Source organism: Citrus clementina, unplaced genomic scaffold, assembly GCF_000493195.1.
Source record: "Citrus clementina cultivar Clemenules unplaced genomic scaffold, Citrus_clementina_v1.0 scaffold_4, whole genome shotgun sequence".
Lineage (NCBI taxonomy): Eukaryota > Viridiplantae > Streptophyta > Magnoliopsida > Sapindales > Rutaceae > Citrus > Citrus x clementina.
In genome coordinates this window covers 3213818-3235346 of record NW_006262274.1, presented here as the reverse complement: position 1 = coordinate 3235346, position 21529 = coordinate 3213818, and the positions used below count along the sequence as shown (strand labels likewise).

At 34.7% G+C, this 21529-nt stretch overlaps 3 protein-coding genes across 3 annotated transcripts; 2 read left to right on the top strand and 1 right to left on the bottom strand.

The window, feature by feature from the left end:
- The first annotated feature begins 2906 nt into the window (after nucleotides 1-2906).
- LOC18043955 (proline--tRNA ligase, cytoplasmic) lies at nucleotides 2907-8543 on the top strand. Its single transcript, XM_006436061.2, has 13 exons — nucleotides 2907-3000; nucleotides 3351-3429; nucleotides 3551-3636; nucleotides 4279-4371; nucleotides 4538-4654; nucleotides 5207-5394; nucleotides 5844-5910; nucleotides 6230-6352; nucleotides 6470-6622; nucleotides 6825-7109; nucleotides 7254-7472; nucleotides 7844-7937; nucleotides 8160-8543. Exons 2-13 carry the CDS (start codon nucleotides 3366-3368, stop codon nucleotides 8222-8224), a joined length of 1554 nt encoding a protein of 517 aa, XP_006436124.1. The 5' UTR covers nucleotides 2907-3000; nucleotides 3351-3365; the 3' UTR covers nucleotides 8225-8543.
- A 1127-nt stretch (nucleotides 8544-9670) lies between these two features.
- Nucleotides 9671-11709, top strand: LOC18044379 (BTB/POZ domain-containing protein At3g56230). The gene is made up of 3 exons (XM_006436060.2): nucleotides 9671-9748; nucleotides 10604-10819; nucleotides 11269-11709. The coding sequence occupies exons 1-3, from the start codon at nucleotides 9671-9673 to the stop codon at nucleotides 11707-11709; spliced, it is 735 nt and encodes a 244-aa protein (XP_006436123.2).
- Nucleotides 11710-16282: 4573 nt separating this feature from the next.
- On the bottom strand, nucleotides 16283-17534 carry LOC112098920. Its single transcript, XM_024185630.1, has 2 exons — nucleotides 16761-17534; nucleotides 16283-16639 (listed from the first exon to the last, which is right to left on the bottom strand). Exons 1-2 carry the CDS (start codon nucleotides 17532-17534, stop codon nucleotides 16283-16285), a joined length of 1131 nt encoding a protein of 376 aa, XP_024041398.1.
- Between the last annotated feature and the right edge of the window lie 3995 nt (nucleotides 17535-21529).

The window sequence follows — 21529 nt, the reverse complement described above, 5'->3', positions numbered from 1 at the left end:
GGACCCGTTTTTGCCAACCCTAGTTCTGACTTCTGTGTTTACACTTTGCTAACCCACCTAGATTTCTGGCAGGGGGCGGCTGAAATGCCTGCATTTTTTTTCATTTATTTAAGGGTCCCTCTAGGATGCTGTAATTTTTTTTTACAGCATGAATAATGTTTAAATTGTGTATCATTGGATTAAATCTAATGGTATACAATATTTTTGCTAAAGCAAAAAATAAAAATAATGGTAAGCACTTTGTTAACCATTTAAGACGTGGAGAAATTTTTGTAAAGTCACTGTGACCACCCTTAGAGTTTGAAGCAATTTCACTTAAATAACATATTTTATTTTAAATTACTTTTCAACTCTCCTTTAAATTTGTATTGTGATAATTTTTTATAAATAAATCTTCAAAAATCTATTACCATTAAGTATAAAATATAATATGAAGTAGGTTATTTAACATAAATCAAATAAATAAATTACAATTACAAAATTTATAAATGATATAATACTAATAAATAACACAACTAAGTACATATACTCAAGTAAACGTCATAGTTACATCAATAAACTCATTGGTGAGATTGCTTGTAACTTAAAAACTATTTAATCACTCATGTTTTAATAAAATTTAAAATCGCATATTAAAATGCTCATTATTTTATATAATACTAAGACCATTGTATAATTGATCATAAAGTATATATTATTTTTGTTTATCTTATAATTAATATTCTTACATGATAGGAATTTCAATTTTGACAAGGCTATATATTTTCATTTTATTTTCAAATATCACTTTGTTAATTTCATAAAAGTTAAATCTAATATATATTCCTAATGAGCCTTAGTTTATGAATCATGAAAGATTTATTTTACTGACATCCTTTGATTGTAATTATAAAATTTTATGTTACTAAGAGTCATTATTTTTATTACGGTAATTACTAGTGACAATGAATAAAATATTACCTCCAATAATATTTACGTGGAAAAAAATAGGAAAGAAAATCTTTTTTATATTTTTATTTACATGGTAGAAAATTATCCAAGCCTTATAAAATTTAACTTTAATAAGCTTGTTTTCATTTTATTTTCAAATGTCACTTAGTTAATTTCATAAAAGTTTAATCTAACAGATATTCCTAATTAACTTTAGTTTATGAATCATGAAAAATTATTTTATTATTATTCTTTGATTGTAATTATAAATTTTTTATGTTACTAAGAGTCATTGCTTTTATTATGATAAGTAATAGTGACAATAAATAAAATATTGCATCCAATAATATTTAATGACAAAATGAGAAAAAAATTCATTGCATGTTTTTATATTTCCATTTTAAAGACATGGATTGGGATACTTGAACTTAAAATTTTGACACAATATTTGAGCCATTAATGTTTTATAGTCTAATGGTTAATATTAAAAGTCAAAACAACATTTTATATTGTCATATCCTCCGCAATTGAATTGCATGAAATTAATAGTTTAATTTTTTGTTAAAAATTTAAATTAAAATATTTCTCACTATATATTTATATAGCCATATATATATTTTTTTCATTGGTGAATAAAATATTTCTCATTTGTTGTGACTCATAATATTACTAATAAAATATATAAAAATATTTTATTACAATAACTTCTATTATCATTATTGTTTAGGTATTAATGGTTTGTAATTAAATTCAGACAATACAAATTATTATAAGACTTTATGTAATATCTTTATATAAAGTATTATTGAAATAACATTACTTATTAATTACATTTTTTAATGCTATTAAATATATTTCTAATACTAAATGTAAAAGTGAAAAAAATGTAAAATTGTAAAGTAAGAGGATTAATACATAATAATTTTAATTCCAAAATTATTTGTATTTCTTTCATTTTTTGATGATTTAAAATATTTATCGATTGATTAGATAAAAAATAATTTAAAATATGAAAAAATATCACAACTTGCAGATTACTTGTTACATAATTACTTATCCATTAAAATTAAATTAAGGGTAAAGATTCTAATATTAAATCTAATGATCCCATTATTGATTGTGGGATTTTTATCCATTATAATATAAATTTTCTTTTATCAATTAATTAAAAATAAAAAATATATATTTACTTGCAACATGAAGATTACATGTTATGATTTAAATAACTAATTTTTTATTCATTATGTCAAATGAATGGTAAACATGAAAACCCTAACATCTAAGAGTCCACAACAATCCTATTATCAATGCTGTAAAAACTCATACAATATTATAGAGAAATCCTAAATAAAAAGCTTAGAGAATAGATATATTAAATTAGTGTTAAAAATAATATATACTTCATAATCAATTATACAACGGTCCTTAATAATAAATAAAATAATGAATATTTTGATATAAGATATTAAATTTTATTAAAATATGTGTGATTAAGTTTTTTTAGATTACAAGCAATCTCACCAATGAGTTTATTGATGTACTTATGACATTTACTTAAGTATATATATTTAGTTATGTTATTTACTAGTGTTATATTATATATAATTAATTTTACAATTGTAACTTATTTATTTGATTTGTGTTAAATAACATACTTCATATTATATTTTATACTTAATGGTAATAGATTTTGAAAGATTTATTTAAAAAAAATTATCACAATATAAATTTAAAGGAGAGTTAAAAAGTAATTTTAAATAAAATATGTTATTTAAGTGAAATTACTTCAAACTCTAAGGGTGGTCACAATTATTTTTCAAAATTTCTCCAAGGTTAACCATCTGTTTACTATTATTTTTATTTTTATTTTTAATACAAATATTATATACCATTAAATTTAATCTAATGATACACAATTAAAATATTATTAATGCTGTAAAAAAAATTACAACATCATAGAAAAACCCTTTATTTAATTAAAAACAAAACAACTGATCTGAAAGCTCAGCGGCAAAGAACAGAACAAAAAGCAGCACACGCTCGCCGCACCCCACGCAGTTACCACCGTTTGTGAGTTTTATTGTTTTTGTAATAATTTCTATGAACTTTTATTTATGTATGACTTGAAGTAGACTATCAATACGATTAATGGAATGAATGGATTATTGGAATATGTAGCATTTTGAGCTCATCTTTGGCATTTTGTAATGTCTGGCGTGTCGGTGCTTTGAAGATTGTTTTTTTCTGATCCAATTAATTGATAGAAGTTATTCGAAGGTTTTCTTCGGATAAGTTTGGCTTTTGGGTTTATGTATTTTGCTGTTTGGTGATTAGCTAAAGTCTAGTTATGTATGAGTCGATTTAGTTTGGTTAGCAGTTCAGTACTTGTATCTGAATGGATGTTCATGTATTGTGTTCAGGATTTAGTTTAGAAAATGGCTGGTGGTCAGGAGAAAAAGCCTATAGCTAAAGCAAAGCCTAAAGCTGATGCGGGCGGTGGTAAGTACTACTGTTAAGGTTCACGAGTGTATGACATTTATGTATTTTGTGCTTGCTGATGCATGTCCGATATCTGTCTGATTTGAGTATTCTCCTAATTCTGTGTTGTTAACTTTTGTAGGAGGTAAGAAGAAGGAGTTGAAGAAAGAAACTGGCTTAGGTCTCTCCTACAAGAAAGATGATAACTTTGGTGAATGGTATTCAGAGGTATGTTTAAGGTGTTTAGTTTTGTACTTTTGAGTTCCTCCAATGATTGTACGTAAGCATATTTCATTGGTTTTAATTATCCTATCAATCACTCATGTTTTTTGGGGGAAAAAAAAAGTATCCTAGCCACTCATCATCTAAAGTAGATCATTTTTTGATATGTAGAGCATCAATATTTGAAAATTTCTGTGGTCAATGCTTGATAGAAATTTGTTAGCAATTTGTTTGGTCAATACTTGATTGAAATTCTGTACTCCTAGTACCGAAATGGAAAAAGATGTTAAAGAAAGAATTCCATTCTGTGGCAGAAGTTAGGAGTTCTCTGAAATAGTTGGCAAAACGGTTTTATCATTTGTACATAAACTCTTGTAGGTAATGTTTAGTGGCTGTTGACTCTAGAGAGATGGTCATCCCTGAATTGGGTTGTATCACCCCTCTTGGTTTATTGCTTCTTTGTCATTTTTTTTGGCTGACCACATATGTTCTGATTCACCTCTACCTTGAGATCTATAATCATGCAGGCATGTGCGTTGGGGTTGCTGGTCCAATGCTTTTGCTATTCACTGAGTTTTGTATTTATAGAGTTCATATACTTGCTTGAAAGCATTGAATCTTAAAATTATTCCTATTCAATCTCTGTAGGTAGTTGTCAATGGTGAAATGATTGAATACTATGATATTTCTGGTTGTTATATCATGAGGCCTTGGGCAATTTCAATTTGGGAGACCATGCAGGTAAGTTTGAAGCTCATTTCTAAGTCCATTAATGTTTATTCTTTTATATCGATACTCTTCCATTCATGAAACTGTTGTTTTGGTTGGAGTATCTGGTTTATTGTGCTTAATAAAGATTTAGATTGAATATCTGTATGATTGACTAATTAATGGTTTCAATATGCAGAAATTCTTTGATGCAGAAATCAAAAAAATGAAAATTCAGAATTGTTACTTTCCTCTCTTCGTATCCCCCACTGTTTTACAAAAGGAGAAGGATCACATTGAGGGATTTGCTCCAGAGGTAAGAGTTTGAGTTCTTTTGCACGATGGTAATATGAAATTTTGGTAACATCTTTTGTGTAGAATTTCATCTATGTGATTCGTATGTCATTTTTCATCTGTCATTTTTAAACTCCTTGGTTACTCTTTTGGAAAATGTTCACTTTAATGTGGAGTGTGACTTACACAGTTACTCTTCCCTTCAGGAACATGTTGGAATGTTCCTTAAATATCTGGGTTGTCTGCTATTGGAAGGAGTACTAGTGATCTAGGTTATAAACATGCATCTCTTGTTTGTGTTGCATGCAAACATTTTATAGAGTTTGTTTTCATTAGAAACTGATCCATATATTTCTTCCCACTTCTACTTTTGTGTTTAGTAAGTAGTATTGTGTTAGCTGCTTTTAGATTGGAGGTGTTTGGTTAAAGAAAACTCCTATTCTATATTGTTTATTAGCTTTTCTTTTAAGAACAATGGAGTTCATTCCTTTACTATATTTTTCTGAAGAGTAATTTGAAAAATGCTATATGGCAAAGGAAAGAAGTATGAACACTGGGATAATTTGTTTTCCAGGTTGCGTGGGTGACAAAATCAGGCGAATCTGATTTAGAGGTTCCTATTGCAATTCGCCCAACTAGTGAAACTGTGATGTATCCCTACTTTTCGAAGTGGATAAGGGGGCATCGTGACTTGCCATTGAAACTTAACCAGTGGTGCAATGTTGTCCGTTGGGAATTCAGCAATCCTACCCCATTTATCAGGTTAGTTTATGTTAATCAGGTTGCTTTCTAGTGTCATCCATTTGATTTTATTTTCAGCATGTTTATAGAAATTGGTTCTGTATTGATGATGAGATGTCTTTGCTTTTAATCAGCAATTTTACTCTAAAGGCTTCAAGTATTCCAAGTTTGCTGGTGATGTGGATCCTTATGGTGTGCTTGCTTATTATTTTTAGTCAGTTTTTTTTTTTTTGGGTAGAATAGTGCATCCCTTTTATTTGTAATGGAAGATGTTTAATATTTATACACTCTATAACCACAACAATTTTGTAAATCTTCTTTCGTTTTTGTTTCGTTTTTTATCTCTTGTTTTGCATATTAGCGTTGATCAAGTATTCATGCAATGGCCTGATGACATTTTTAAGAACCTCCTGGATGAAAACTTCTAGAATCTGGTTAGTTATTTATTGGGCATATTTTTCTTGTTGTAGGAGTCGTGAATTTCTCTGGCAGGAAGGGCATACTGCTTTTGCAACCAAGTCAGAAGCAGATGATGAGGTATGATAGCATACTTGGGGAACTTTTTGCACATAAGCTCTAAAACGCTGATGAAATCTAGATGTACCATATATAGTGTAAAACCTCTATGTATATTCTGGAGGTGGACTAAATTTTATTTTCTTATCTACATTTTTAGTTGTGCCCGTACATGTATTTTAACATTATAATATGGAGAAAATCACTTATGTTTTTAACTGCATTAAATGTCAGCAGCAGCATTGCTTCCTTTCTGCTTTTTCCCTTCATGCCTCTTAGAAGTTCAATTCATGTTGGACATGGCATTTTGTTTGTTGTGGTTAATTGCTGTTGTTTTCAGGTCCTTCAGATATTGGAACTCTACAGGCGTATTTATGAAGAATTCTTGGCTGTTCCTGTTATAAAGGGCAAAAAGAGTGAACTAGAAAAGTTTGCAGGTGGGCTTTACACAACAACTGTCGAGGTAACTAATAATTAACATGCAAACTTTAGTTATCCTGCTCCAAAGATTTAACAAGGTCGAGCCATCTGCATTCATCAATGTGCCTGGGTTGAAAATGTGTATGTTTCGCTGTGCCAGGCATTTATCCCAAACACTGGTCGTGGTATACAAGGTGCAACCTCACATTGCTTGGGGCAAAATTTTTCAAAAATGTTTGAGATAATCTTTGAAAATGAGAAGGGAGAGAAGGCTATGGCCTGGCAGAATTCCTGGGCCTATACTACTCGAACAGTAAGCTTTTGTATATGTTATTTGTTTGAGTTTGATTATTTTCATTTAATGTTTGGTACTTCTAATATTTAGTCTTTTGCATTATTTATTATCTTTGTTTTGAATAGTTCTATGTATTTTAACCTGAAGAAAGTGAATATTTAATATTATGTTCCTTCATCTCTTCAATAACTATTTATTAACGAGTTCAAAATTTGTACAGATTGGGGTCATGGTGATGGTTCATGGGGATGACAAGGGCTTGATGCTGCCACCCAAAGTTGCATCTGTGCAAGTAATTGTCATTCCTGTGCCTTACAAAGATGCTGATACTCAAGGAATTTTTGATGCATGCACTGCAACTGTTGAAAAATTGTGTGAGGCAGGTATTCGTGCTAATTCTGACTTTAGAGACAACTACTCACCTGGATGGAAGTACTCACACTGGGAAATGAAAGGTGTCCCCCTTAGGATTGAAATAGGACCAAAAGACTTGGCAAATGATCAGGTAAGGACAGCCTTTGTTGTTCTCTATGTTTACTTGCACTTCCTTCGATGTTCATTATTTCCTGATATTGCCGCACATATTGCCTTTTCCGTTGCTGGTATGATTGATGAACTGGAAATTTATGCATATCGATTCAATCCACAGGTACGTGCTGTTCGCCGTGACAACGGAGCAAAAATTGATCTGCCTAGGGGCTCCTTGGTCGAGAGAGTAAAAGAACTTCTTGAGGAGGTTCAAGAAAGCTTGTTTGTTGCTGCAAAACAAAGACGAGATGCTTGCATTCAAATTGTAAAAACTTGGGATGAATTTGTGGAGGCTCTTGGCCAAAGGAAAATGATCTTGGCTCCATGGTGTGATGAGGAGGTACGTCAAATTAGAATCGGAACTGGTTATCCTGTGAAACTATAGATGTTGCTTCCTTTAACATTGAACCAGAAGTTCTAAACTTCTAATTGTTACTTATGTTTTATCTTCCAGCAATTCCTTTACCTCATGGTGCTTATTCATTTCATTATTTGATGAGAGCTTTCTTTTAATTGGAGCTTGATCTTTTATAAGAAATTTGCACTTAAATCACACGTGCAATTAAATTTTTCTGTTCATATTGCAGTTAACTCTGTGTTATAATGAATTATTGTTCTGAATATGCCCGCTCTTGGGGCAGGGAGTGCATATTTTTCCCAATTTTTGTGTTGTCTGTTAATCATTTTTCTTTCTCTGTGTCGTTTCTGTAGGAGGTGGAGAAAGATGTGAAAGCACGTACCAAGGGTGAGATGGGAGCAGCTAAGACCCTTTGTTCCCCATTGGAGCAGCCGGAAGTCCCTGAAGGTACTGTCAGTTGGAATTGAAATCTGTTTAAGTACTACGGGGCAGATATTGTTTCTCTTTTAAGTTGAATACAACTAAAACAGAGGGCTTCTGTTATTCTTTAGCGAATTTCCAGAAAAGTTGAAACAAGACTTGTGCGTTCATTTTAATAGTTCATGTTCTCATATTTTCTTAATATTTGAATTTATTAATTTATTGATTTGTTTTTTCAAAATTTGGTAGGCACTCTATGTTTTGCTTCTGGGAAGCCTGCAAAGAAGTGGACCTATTGGGGCAGGAGTTACTAGATTTTGACTCTCGGAAAGCTGACATAACATTTTAATCTATACTAGTTTGAGGTGTGTCTGATTTCTTTAGTGTTGGAGCATCTGGATTGAACTGCAGAAGTTGCAATAGGATAACTTTTTATTTTCACTGGGATTGATCATTGATGAGACACTCACATTCAGTTTTGTTTTCTTAGATTGTATTTTTTTTCATTATGTGGCTTTCATTTGAATAATTGTTCTAGCCATGAGCAAACGGGTGACTCCATGATTGTGGGATTTTGCCACTATCATGTCATATGCCAAATTCCTCCCCACCACTGGTATCCTTTCAGCTCAATTTTGTTGTTGAATTATACTTTTTGTTGATTTCATGTGATAAAACTTGTATATTTTGCAGAAATTCCCTAGTGGCAGATTTGATGCTATTGGATTAAATTCATTTGAAAGCATAAAATCTAAGAATCCACAAATCAGCATGAGATATTGAGATGATTATGTTAAAACAAATGCAACTGCAAATAGAATAATAGATATCATAACAAAAGATCATAAATATTAAAATCTATGAACAATACATGTCCAGGACAGCCCATCACTAAACAATTCATGCTCAGGCTTCGGTGAAGACATAAAATACCAGTAGAATCATCAAATAGAATAGTTATTGAATGCAAATAAAAACAACCCAAAGAACCACTTTAGAAGAAATCTCTAGAATTCTCCCGTTTCTAATAATGCTCGGAATCCAAATATTTGAGTCTCAATACTGTGTGTCATTCATCTATTGAATGATTAATTTCATAACTTGTATTAGATCATCCAATAGATGAATACTACATCAGTTGTGACATTAAAGAGGAACTCAGACACTGGGATATCTAGCATTGCTCCTCCTGCATTATAGATAACTCATAGGGTATGTTTGGCGGGCGGGTCTACAAGGGTCTGTCTTGTAATATAAATTCAGACCCGTGTTTGGCTGCAAAAAACAATTGCATGGTTTGGAAAGATTGTGCGGCAATTGAGGTGCAAGTAAGACCCGCCTACCCATGCGTGTCTAAATTGCACATCTCTTTTTTCTATTTTAACTATTATTTATATTAGTTATTAAATTCAATACAAATCAAATATAATATTTCTTTAACATATTAATTTATGTTTAATTAATAAATAAGAAAAGATGCTGAAATCTACTGCAGATAATTATACTTTTATTAATAAATCTAAATAATAAATTAACTTAATATTAAAATATTATTAAATTCATATAATATTTATTTAAAAAATAAATAAATAATAGCTATTTAATATTATTAAATAATAAAAATATATAATACATTCCATACTCTACCAAACGTGATACTATATTATTTAATACATTCCAATACAATACATTTTATTATAATCCAGTATAGTCCAATACAATGCGGCACACCAAATGTACCCATAAGGACTTATTTGTAAATGAAGACTGAACAGGAACAATTCTGGATGTCATTGTCCGCTGATATTGTAACTCTGGCTGCAGCTTGTGGCATACCGGTGCCTTCAGCTTTTCGGCAAAATTGAAGCAACCAAAACAAAAGGGCATTAAGGATTTTTTGTCAAATAAATCTATTGAACAAAAGGAAAATACAGCATGTGAACTTATTCGATCAGTGAAGATTGAAACTCTGGAACGAGAGAAAAAAAAAACTTACCACAAATTGGAGTCAATGCTATAATCAGATTCTAATTGGATATACCTGCTTATCCAACTGCTTCAATGGAAAATACAGTAATTTTTCAATTGGAAAGTAACAGTCCGTATCAAATCAGTTTAAAAAAAATAACTGATAATTTAATGCCAGATCAATTTGGAAAAGAAAAAAAAGAGAGAGAGAGAGAGAGAATGGAGATATATATTAAGAATTAAATATAACAACTCTTCCGGAATACGCACAAACCCCCAAACAATCAACACGACGACAGCCGGCATTCGAGCTACGCCACCCCACCGTTTCCCTAAATTGAAATATCATGGTATTATTTTCAAACTTTCGTGGACTGTTAATTCTGAACTTGGGCGCTATAGAATTAGACTTAGGATAGATGATGCTTGTTTCGAATCCGCTCGATTATTTTGCTGCCTTTGTTCAATAATATTGCTCGTTTCTATTGTTGCTTACACGGTTAGTTTATTGTTAGTTAGGATAATGGATATACAATTTGTAAAAATTCGAAATTGATTTACCGCTAGTATTACTATCGTTTTAGATTTTTTTCGGCCATAGCTGAACATGATTATAATCAGGAAATTTTACTTTCGCAAGGCAACGAGAATCATAATTGTTACGCTGATTCACATTCCAAATAAAACCCTATGTATATGTTGATGTATGTTTATCCTTTTGTCAGGACCCTCGGCCGTTCCGAAAGGCATCGGCACGGTTCTGTGATATGAAAGAACAAGAAGATGATGATAATGATGATGATGATGGGGAGATGCTGAATAAGAAGAAACTCGAATTCCTCGGTGGATTTGATGCTTCTTTCAGAGAGCAGACACCCTATGACATGCTACTCTTTTCTGACGATAAGCAGCCTCCTCTTCCTGCGCACAAAGCCATACTCGTAATTCTGCCATACTCGTAATTCTGCCATACTCGTAATTCTTTCTCTGTCTTTAATATTTCTCTTTTATATATTCATAGCTAGTTAGCAACTTCAATCACTATATGATGAGCAATTGAGCACGCAGCACAATTTTGTTACCAGTGTTGAAATTTTTGTATAACAAGTCAATGCCACCTCATCATAAGGTGAGCAACATTGTCCATGTCCATATGACATAGGAATCTGGACTCTGAAATTTTCAACTCTGATGAATATGCAAGCATCGAATTGAGCATTTTCTTTTTAGCAAATTTTTGCACTAGATTAACAAAATGCATATGCTTGCAGGGTAGGATGAATTTTTTTTTTTTTTTTGCCCCCTTGTGATTGGTTTTAGTGTATATATATACATTGTGTTAGACCTATATGTATTTGCTAAAATGATACTGTTTGTATGTGTTATGTAGTCTGCAAGATCAAACTACTTCAAGAAAGTAATAAATAAGTTGTCGGATGGTACTCGGAAGCTCCCTGAGAATCGCGAAGAGCTTAAGCTTCTTCTAGATTTTCTCTACACAGGGAGCTTGCCTGAGGAGAAGCTGGAGAAGCACTCGCGTACATTATATCGTGCATCCCAAAAGTATGAAATCGGCTACTTGATGGAGATCTGTGAGAGGTATTTTCTCAGGTCTTTGAACCCTTCAAATGCTCTTGAGTATCTGAGTATCGCAGATGTTCGCCGAAATCAAGCTTTGATGGCTGCTGCATTGGGCTTAATTGTAAAAAATATGGACGGCATAGCTTTCACTAAAGAATATGAAGACTTTGCATCCAAGTATCCGGATTTGAGCGTGCTGATTACAAGGGAACTTTTGAACAGCAAAACATCTTTGGGGTGGGTGAAATGAGGGTTTGTGTGATGTTAATGCATTGAACCATGACCTAATTTTGTATTCTTGTCTTGGTCTTATTAACAATTAATTTTCTTTGAGAGTGACGATGGTTGTTTTATCAAGATCTTGATCTGTGATGGTCCTTTTTCCTCCTCCTGGTGTGGGGATTGGTGTTCCATCCGGATCTTGGTGTGTTTTTTTAGTTTCTTTGAGCCATTACATTACACTATGGGGCAGATATTGTTTCTCTCCAAGTTGCATAAATACTTAAATAAAACTAAAACAAAGGGCTTCTTTTATTCTATGTTGAATTTCCTTAACAGTTGAAAGGAGACTTGCGCAATATTACATGCTCCCATATTTTCCAAAAACGTTTATTTATTGATTCTCCGAAAGCTGATGTAAAATTTACCCTTTATTTATTTGAAATGAGTCTGACTTCTTTAGTGTCCGCGCATCTGGATTGAACTACGGAAGTGCAATATGATAAATATCTTTCATATAATTTTTACAAGTATTGATCTTTGATCAGACATTGGCACCTAGTTTTGTTCTCTTAGGGCTGTTTGTTTGTTTGTTTGTTTTTTTTGACTTAATGACTTAATTGATTTTAATTAGTTAAGTCATTAAGTCTTTTTGTTTTTTCAACTTAATGAAAATTTTCAGCCATTAAGTCATTAAACTATTAAACTAATTTTTTTTAGCTTTTTGGTTAATCTAAAAAGTCTTAATAATATCATTAAAAGATATTCTCCAAAATATTCTTATATAATTAATTATTTTTTATCTTTACGTGAATTAAATTTTATAATTAGCATTATTACGATAATATATAATGGTAGACTATAATTATTTTTATCTTTTTATTTTCTTCACATTAGCATTATTTATCTTCATAATTTTTTATGAATATTTTTCATATAAAAACATCATAAACTATAATAAAATTGATTAACATATATAATATAGAATATTAAAGAGTTGTATTCAATTGAATATGATTTATGTTATGATAATTTATTATCTTATTTATATTCTTTGAGATGTTTATTATTTGTTTAGCATTTATAATTTGTAAGGGCATAAATTTAAAAATATTAGTTTTTAGATTTTTTAAATTAAAAAAATAACTTAATATTTAATTTTTAACAATTCAGATACAAAAAAAAAACACATAATTCAGATTCAGATATTCAAAATTTAGATTAATTCAAGTCTATTCACATTTTAGACAAAAAAAAAAGAAACAAATGCCACCTTAGTTTGCATATTTTCATTATCCGGCTTTTATTTGGATAATCTTCAAGCCGTAGGCAAACGGTGAGTATAGAGTCAGGATTATGCAATTTTCTCAACTATCTTGTCGTATCCCATGCAAATTCTTGTCGCCACTGATATCCTTTCAGCTCATTTTCATTCTCGGATTATATACTTTTGTTAATTTCATGTGATTAAACTTCTTATGTACTCTGTAGAAATTCCCAAGCGGTGGATTTGGTGCTATTGGATTAAATTCATTTGAAAGAATAAATCTTGAATTTGAGCATCTTACGATGCAGAAGCTTTTCCGGTGCTGGCATCGGATCATCCTCCAGCTCGGTATTACAAAAGCTCAAGTGGGTTACACTTTAAGGAAATTGGCTTTCGACCAAAAGAATATGCGAGTGCTCAGGCATCTGGCATTCATTCTCAAGCTTCAATGACTCAAGGCAACTCAACTTGCCAAGGCTTCTAGACAGCCCAGAGTGATAATAACCTTTTTTTTCCCAAATTCTTCAAACCCTCGAATAAGCGCTACCCAAATTCTTCAAACCCTCTCAAATATTCGAAGGCTATCCACTCCACTCACATTTCGTGATGGATAGACTAGCTCCACTCAATTATTTGATAATTGAGGGAGGATTGTAAATAACCCCCATAAATACTTTTATGGAAGTTCGAACTCTTGCACTCAACATTGTAAATGCAAGGACTCTTCCACTGAACCAAAGGCTCATTGGTAGAGTGATAATAACTTAAATCTCCACTTATTCGGAGACTTTGAAGATTAGGTATTCTGCCCAAAATATCCGGGGTACAATCTCTGGCATGTAAGGCTGATATGAAAGTGCGACTCTCCAGAGAGTTGCAATATTTACCTGGATGCGCAGGCAGACTGATGTAACCAAAATTTAGATGCCTCAGTTTTCGCATCTTCCAAAATTCATCCGGCACACATTCTATGAACCTCAATGGCATGTCTAGAGTGTAAAGGCTCGGACGATAGCATAATGATGAAGGAAGGCTTTTAAGGGAAGGAATATCCAACATCAGATGCTTCAAAAAATGTAGATTTTCAAATCCGTTCGAATTTGAACTTTTTGCAAATATTGTCCCCATCCACGGGGGCAAGATGGCCTCTCCGTGGGCTAATTTGCAGCAAGGAATGGAGGTACGTGTCAGAAGAATGCTCTAACGAAATGAAATGCTCAAACGAAATGAAACCAGACATTACAAATTCGAGAAAAGAAACCCGCTTAAAATTTTTCCATGATTCAGTAGCTTCTAGTAGTTGTCTCTCAGTTACTTCACGACAAAATTCCACTTGTTCAGCAATTGCTAATAGCAAAACCCATGTAAAAGGACTAGGAACAGAGCATTCTTTGGCTGTACCTCAGCAGTCGACTCACAATTGTCTGGTATAAAAGCTTCAGCTATCCACAACTGATACAATTGTCTGGTCTAGACCTCAAATGATTCAGGAAAGATAGAAAATTATAGCCAGCACAGCTTCAAGTGTGAAGGTAACGTCCACAAACTGTACATTAGAGGATAATCTAAGTGCTCCTCCACCTCCTGCTTAATACTCTCTAATGGCTTACTTCCATAGTATAAAATAACCAAAGGCCACCCATCGTACCTAGCTCTTAATTTTCCTTTAGGGGGCACTAAATCAAGACGAATCTTCTCACCATTTTCCAATCGGCAGGAGCTGGGACTGACAACATCAATTAGGGCTGTGAGAATTCTACTTCCATTTTGATGTCCGGGAGAGCTTCCTTAAGAAAATCCCATATCTCACCACACATCCTGAACCACAATCAAATACCTCTTGTTTTTGAGGTAATAGTGAAGAGTGTTTTTCTTCATTTCGAAATCTTTATCCAAAAATTCACTCAGCGCAGATAGAGGCATTAAAGACTTCATTATGGCATCCACATCATGTCAAAACTGAGCTGATAATACTCCGAAGCACAACAATCAAAATAATTCTTCATATGACTGCTTTTATAAGCCTCTCCAATGAAAGCAGTTCTACCAAATCCCATGGTATCAATAATTGCAACCAGTGAAAGCTGAGACTGTCCCTCTATCAATAGATACAGCAACTCTTCCATCTTATCCTCCAAATCCAAATCACCTTGTTATCCCAAGAAAGTCCACGAAATTTATCTATCATTTGATTCGGCTATGTCATTGAGATTGAATGGGCTGGGTGGAGCTTATTGCGCTAGCTACAGTGATCTTAAACTGGAGTGGTGAAAGATCATCACATAACTCCTCGGAGCAAGAACGGCCACTTTTACTTCCACCCATTTGCATTTGCTAATGTGTTAATGACTTTCTCGCATTTACGGACCAAGTAATTGATTTCTCTCATAAACAATTCAGCGACAAAACTTCCTGGAGGAAGCTCAATTAGTTCATATTGATGGTCTGTTAGAAAATAAGCAATGATTTCAATATCTCTACGAAGGTTCTGAATATATTCCTTAGCTGCTGCATCCAGCACCATTACTTCTTCTTCACCAGCTAACAGCCTCCTCGACCTCTCCGAAAAACATCTCAAGTTGGCCTCCATAGTTCCCCCTTTCCACTAGCAAATAGAGGTAGAGCACTGCATGCTCATTTGATAAAATCACCATAATCACTTGTTCCTTTATGAATGACATCTACTTTTGAATAAACAGTTATCTATTAAGATTAAAGAAACTACTAAAGTCTTTGTTTTAAAATTGTCATGTTAGATTAAGTTTGGCATGCCATATTAGATTGAACTAATTATTAGGATTAAATTGAATTAGATTTGATTGGATTAGATTGAATTATATAATATTGTATTATGTGTGGTATAGTATCGGATTGAACTATGTTAAATTATATTTGAATGAAATTAAATAACATTTAAGTTGACATTCAAATATAAATATGAACTATTGATGAATATTTAATAATAAAGCAATTATTAAAATTAATTTAAAGGACAACTAATAAAAAATCAATTAGATATTAGGCAATTATAATTATAGTAAACAAAATATAAATTTAATTTAAAAATTATTTTAATGTTTAATTTAATTTTTTAAACATATTTTAAATATTTTTTATTTTATGAAAATCTTACCAAATAATATATACAAAAGCAACTAATTAGTGGTATTATTAATTTTCATGATTAATTTTAATATAGTGATTATTAAATTAAATATTACATTAGATATGGTTAATTAAATAAATAATTATTCTTAAAATTAATCCTAACTAAAACCCAAGTGTAAATTGGGATTGCTACTCCCATGATTTTATAACTAAATTCAAATTTAGTGCCCTAATCTAATCTGAAGTGAAGCTTGTCAAACATAGGATAAATAATTGATCCTATGTTTGGAATGTGATTGACAACAACATTCTGGAAGTTCTTCATCTGGTTTTGGATTGCTAGAACTGTCCAAAAAATTTCTGATCTGCTGCCCTTGGTGTTGTTCACTAGCTGAACCACCTCTAAACAATCAGACTCAATAATCAAAGAGGATACATCCGCACTTCTTGTCAGCTGAAGGCCCCAAAGCACCGCCTCTGCTTCAGCCAAGCTAACTGACCCCTTTAGGAGGTTCTGATTTACCCCAGCCACAACTATCTTTCCATTAGAGTCTCTAATCACAGCCCTCACTCCTGCACTCAGATTCTGTGAATTAATAGCAACATCCACGTTAACTTTAAAAACATTCTCTGGGGGGGGGGGGGAGCCACTCATGCTGTTTCTCTTTTCTGAAGATAGAGATGTGAGCTTGCTGAGGCTTCCTAACTCTCTGAAATGCTGTCAATACAGACTCCGCTTTAGCAGTTGAGATAATAGGATTAATCTCCCTGCCATCGAAGATACATTTGTTTCTAGCATACCAGGCAGACCAACACAGAGCTACCATTAATTCCAGATTTGATTTCCTCAGCTCCTTAGCCATATTTTGCAGAGTGCTAAAAATGTCCTGAGAATTAGCTTCTAAGCTAGGGGCTGAAAAGGGGGATTGGAGCCAAATCTTTCTTGCTGCCTTGCACTCCAAGAGAGCATGGCTGATAGTCTCAACACTTATTTTGCATCGCTTACAAGTTGGCTCCTCCACTACCTTTCTTTTCCACAGATTTTCCGCCGATGGAAGTAGATTATTTGAGTCCCTCCACATGAAAATTTTAAGCTCCTCAGGCTGCTCCAGTGTCCAAAGGGCACTCCAGTACTTGTTGGAAGCCTCTGTGCAGCTGGTGGAATCTGAAAATTTTGATCTCAATGCTAGCTGGTACCCACTATTGACAGAGTAGTTCCCTCTTTTGTCGTAATGCCAAAGCACTTCATCTTCTGCTTTCTCAGCTGGGAGGGAAATCTTGAGGATCTCTGCTATGTCTGCATCCATGAAGTGCTGTCGAAGCTTTATTTCATCCCATTGATTATCAACCTTAATTAAGTCTGCAACAACTGAGCTTACAGGCAATGATGGAGGGAAGATAGGTCTGAAGGTCTCTGGTCTTGGCAGCCAGTTATCCAAGAAAATTGCTATCTTCTTGCCATTACCTATCCGCCATCTCATACCTTCTTAATCACATGCCTACCCTACATGATGCTTCTCCAAATATACGAGGCATTGGCTCCTTCCTTCGCACATAGAAAGCTGGAATTCCTGAAATATCTTGCTTGAAGGACTCTTGAGACTAGCGAATTTGGGTACTGCAGTAACCTCCATGCTTGCTTAGCTACCAATGCTTGATTGAAGCAAGTGAACTCTCGAAATCCTAGCCCCCCTCTAATCTTTGTCTGGCTGAGCTTCTCCTATTTCCGCCAATGGATTCCGCGCTTATCCCCTTTCGAGCCCCACCAGAACTTCGCTATAGCTCGCTGAATATCATCACAAAAGCCTCTTGGGAGCTTGAAAACACTCATTGCATACGCCGGAATTGCTTGGGCTGCTGCTTTGATCAGAACTTCCTTCCCCCCACTAGACAACATTTTATGCTGCCATCCTGCAATCTTGCTCAACACTTTCAGTTTGATGTCGTTAAAGAACCCCATCTTCTTTCTCCCAAGCATTGATGGAAGACCGAGGTATTTCTCGTGCTTTGAGACTATATTTAGATTAAAGATACCCCTTATAGCAGCCCTTTGATGCTCTGGAATTTTGCCACTGAAGAATAATGAGGATTTCTGGAAATTAAAAATCTGCCCTGATGCTGCAGTATATTTATCAAAAATTCCTTTTAAATGCCTGCATTCAGCCACTGATGCACGAGAGAAGACCAAGCTGTCGTCTGCAAACAGCAGGTGAGTAATTGAAACTTCCCGCGCAAATTTGAGACCTCGAATTAGCTGGTTTTGTTCTGCCAAAACCAACAAATTGGAGAGAGCCTCTGCACAAAGGATAAAAAGGTATGGGGATAGTGGGCAGCCCTGTCGCAAGCCTCTTTCCAGCTGGATCATTCCTTTTGGCACACCATTAATAAGCACCGAGAATGAAGTAGAAGTAACACATCTCATTATCAAAGCTACCCAATTACTAGGAAACCCCATCTTTAACATAGTTTGTTCCAAAAAAGGCCACTCAACTCTGTCATAAGCCTTACTTATGTCCAATTTTAAAGCCACAAGTTCGTTCTTCTTCCCTTTGCTATGCCTTATTTTATGAAGACATTCATAACCAATAATGACATTGTCGGTAGTGAGCCTATTGGGGATGAATGCACTTTGCATAGGGGAGATGATTTGGGAAAGGATCGGCTTCATTCTATTTACAATGGCCTTACCTACAACTCTATAAATAACATTACAGAGGCTGATAGGTCTATAATCACTCACTTTCCTAGGATGTGCAATTTTTGGAATCAAAGAAATAAAAGTGTGATTGAGGGTAGATGGGTTACCTTGCTCATTAAGGACATTAAGGCACGTTGAGATCACTCCGTTACGGACAGATTTCTAATGCTTCTAAAAGAAGGCAGCTGGAAGACCATCAGGCCCTGGGGCCTTTGTGGGACACAGGTTGGCAAGGGCTTCCTCAACGTCTTCAGCAGTGAACGACGTCTCCAGCTGAACATTCATCTCCGGAGTTACTTTTGCAGTCATGCCTTAAAGGGTTGCTTGGATTTGGCTCGGAGTCGGGCTGGAAGTAGTGAATAGCTCTTGGAAATGGCTGCAAATCTCCTCATCTATTTCATCCCTTTCCTTCAACCAAATGCCTTGGTCGTTTTCAATCCCCCACACCTTGTTCTTCCTTTTGCGGGCAGATGCTTTAGCGTGAAAATACTTCGTGTTCTTATCCCCTTCTCTAAGCCAGTTAGCCCTCGAACGCTGTTTCCAGTAAATCTCCTCATCAACTAGCATAAAGTTAATATGACTTTCCAATCTCCTAATTTCCTAGCCATCATCCAGCTTTGAATTCCCTCTCATAGCATCCTGGAGGCTCTGCATCAGCTTTTCTTACTTTCTTTGCCTACCATTAAATTCGATTTTGCTCCAAAGTTTTAGCTGGGCCAAGGAAGATTTGGCTGTTCGCTGAAATTGCTGAACAAGGGATTCCCAAGCTCTAGCCCCATACCGACTCCACTCTTCCTGGACTATACTCCTACAGCATTCGTGGGAGCTCCACATATCCTCATAATAATCTCGGGGGAATGATTTGCCCGCATTTCTCGAATTTTTGCTTCGCTCATAGAATTCTAGAATGATTGGGCAGTAGTCCGAAGACTAGTTCACAAGATTTATGCCTACAGATTCTTGGAAATTAATCCCCTAATCTTTACTACACAGAAATCGGTCCAATCTCTCCTCAATAAAATGATCTCCGTATCTTTTGTTTGACCACGTATAGGGATATCCCTTACACCCCATATCCTGCAAATTGCAGCTTTGCACAGCTTCCCTAAACTCGGCAACCCTATTCAGGTTTCTCTCATTGCCTCCGGTTTTCTCATGCATATGCATTATCTCATTGAAATCACCAAAACAACACCAAGGATAGGAAAATAAGCTGGCTAACCTTTTCATGAGAGTCCAAGTATTATGCTTCTGGCTGAGCTCAGGATGGCCGTAGATCCCAGTGCATCTCCACCTCAAACCACTTTCACTACTCACTATTGCATCTATATGATGTGGGCTGTACGAGGTAATGCTAACATTAACATCTGCACTCCAAAGCAAGGCTAGACCTCCCCCCATGCCCGTTCTATCTACTGCAAAACAATTCTCGAAGTTAAAATCTCTACAAATCGATTCAACCTGCCTAGCCAACATCTTGGTTTCACAACAGAAGAAAATTTGAGGCCGGTGCAGGTGGAGAATTTTTTTGGAGCTAGGTGCGTTCGAGGCTTCCCCAGACCTTGAACGTTCCAACTTAAGAGTTTCATGGTTGTCGGCGGGCTTGAAATTCAGCACCCGCCAATACTTCTTCTTCCATAGCTGCCACATATTCCCCTTTATCTGATATCTCTTCTATTATTTGTAGCTGTCGGGCTGTTCTGTTTGAGCTAATGTGGGTGCTGTAGTCTGAGTTTATTGCTAAGCTTGTGTGGTTTCCCACGTGTGATTGTTTTGGTGGACTGAGCACTCTTTTTTTTTTTTTTTGTGGGCTGAGCTGATGGTCATCACTGCTAGGTCTTTTTGCTCCTATTAACCCATGATTCTTCGCTCCTTTTGCTATGGGAATTCTTGCCTTAAGTTTCTATTTTCTCGCTTTGGGCTTCGTGTTGGTCTTGCTTGGCCCACTATCCATTTCTTCCACATCAAATCTGGCATTCTCTTCAATATGCTTCCTTTTATCTTTGACTATTTCCAAGCCTGTTTTATCCACAGGATTTTCGTTCTCCTTCAAAATCTTTTCTCCCGCCTTTGTACTTTCATAGTTATAGTGGCTATCATTACTTGCCACCCTATTCTTCACCTCGTCGATGTCACAGCCCATACTCTGACTCCCCATTTGCTGATTTTTCGTCTCTGAAGAGGTCAACATTAAATGTGCTTTGTCAGATATCAACAGGTTTCTTGTATCCTCTGGTTCTGCTCCATCTCTTATTTCCTGATCCGAATTGTTCAATTTTGACCCGTCTTGATCAATCGGGTTGTTTGAGCTTGGACTGGTCGTTGCTTGCACATTTTCTTTGGGATTGGATTGCTCTCGATTGCCTTTCTCCCTACTACGTTTTTGCTTTATCCTGTCAGCTTGTGTAACAGCTCGCATCCAACCACCATAAGGCAAGTCCTCCTTTTGTTGTCCTTTGTATCTCAAGCATTCCCTGTACTGGTGACCAATATGCGCACAACAAAAGAAAAAATCCGGAAGTTTTTCATACAAAATTGGCATTGGAGTTTTGCCATCCGCTTGTTGTAGGAATACAATCTTTTTTAGAGGCTGTGAAATATCAATGGATATCCTGGCTCTAGCAAACTGCCCAATACATTCCCCAGCTTCGTCTGTCTCCACTTCCTTGACTGTACCAATTTTTTCTCCCAGCTTTTGGATGGCCTCCTTGTTCATACACATTATTGGTATGTTATGAAGCTGAACCCAAAATGTGGCATGTGTAAAAGATTGATTTT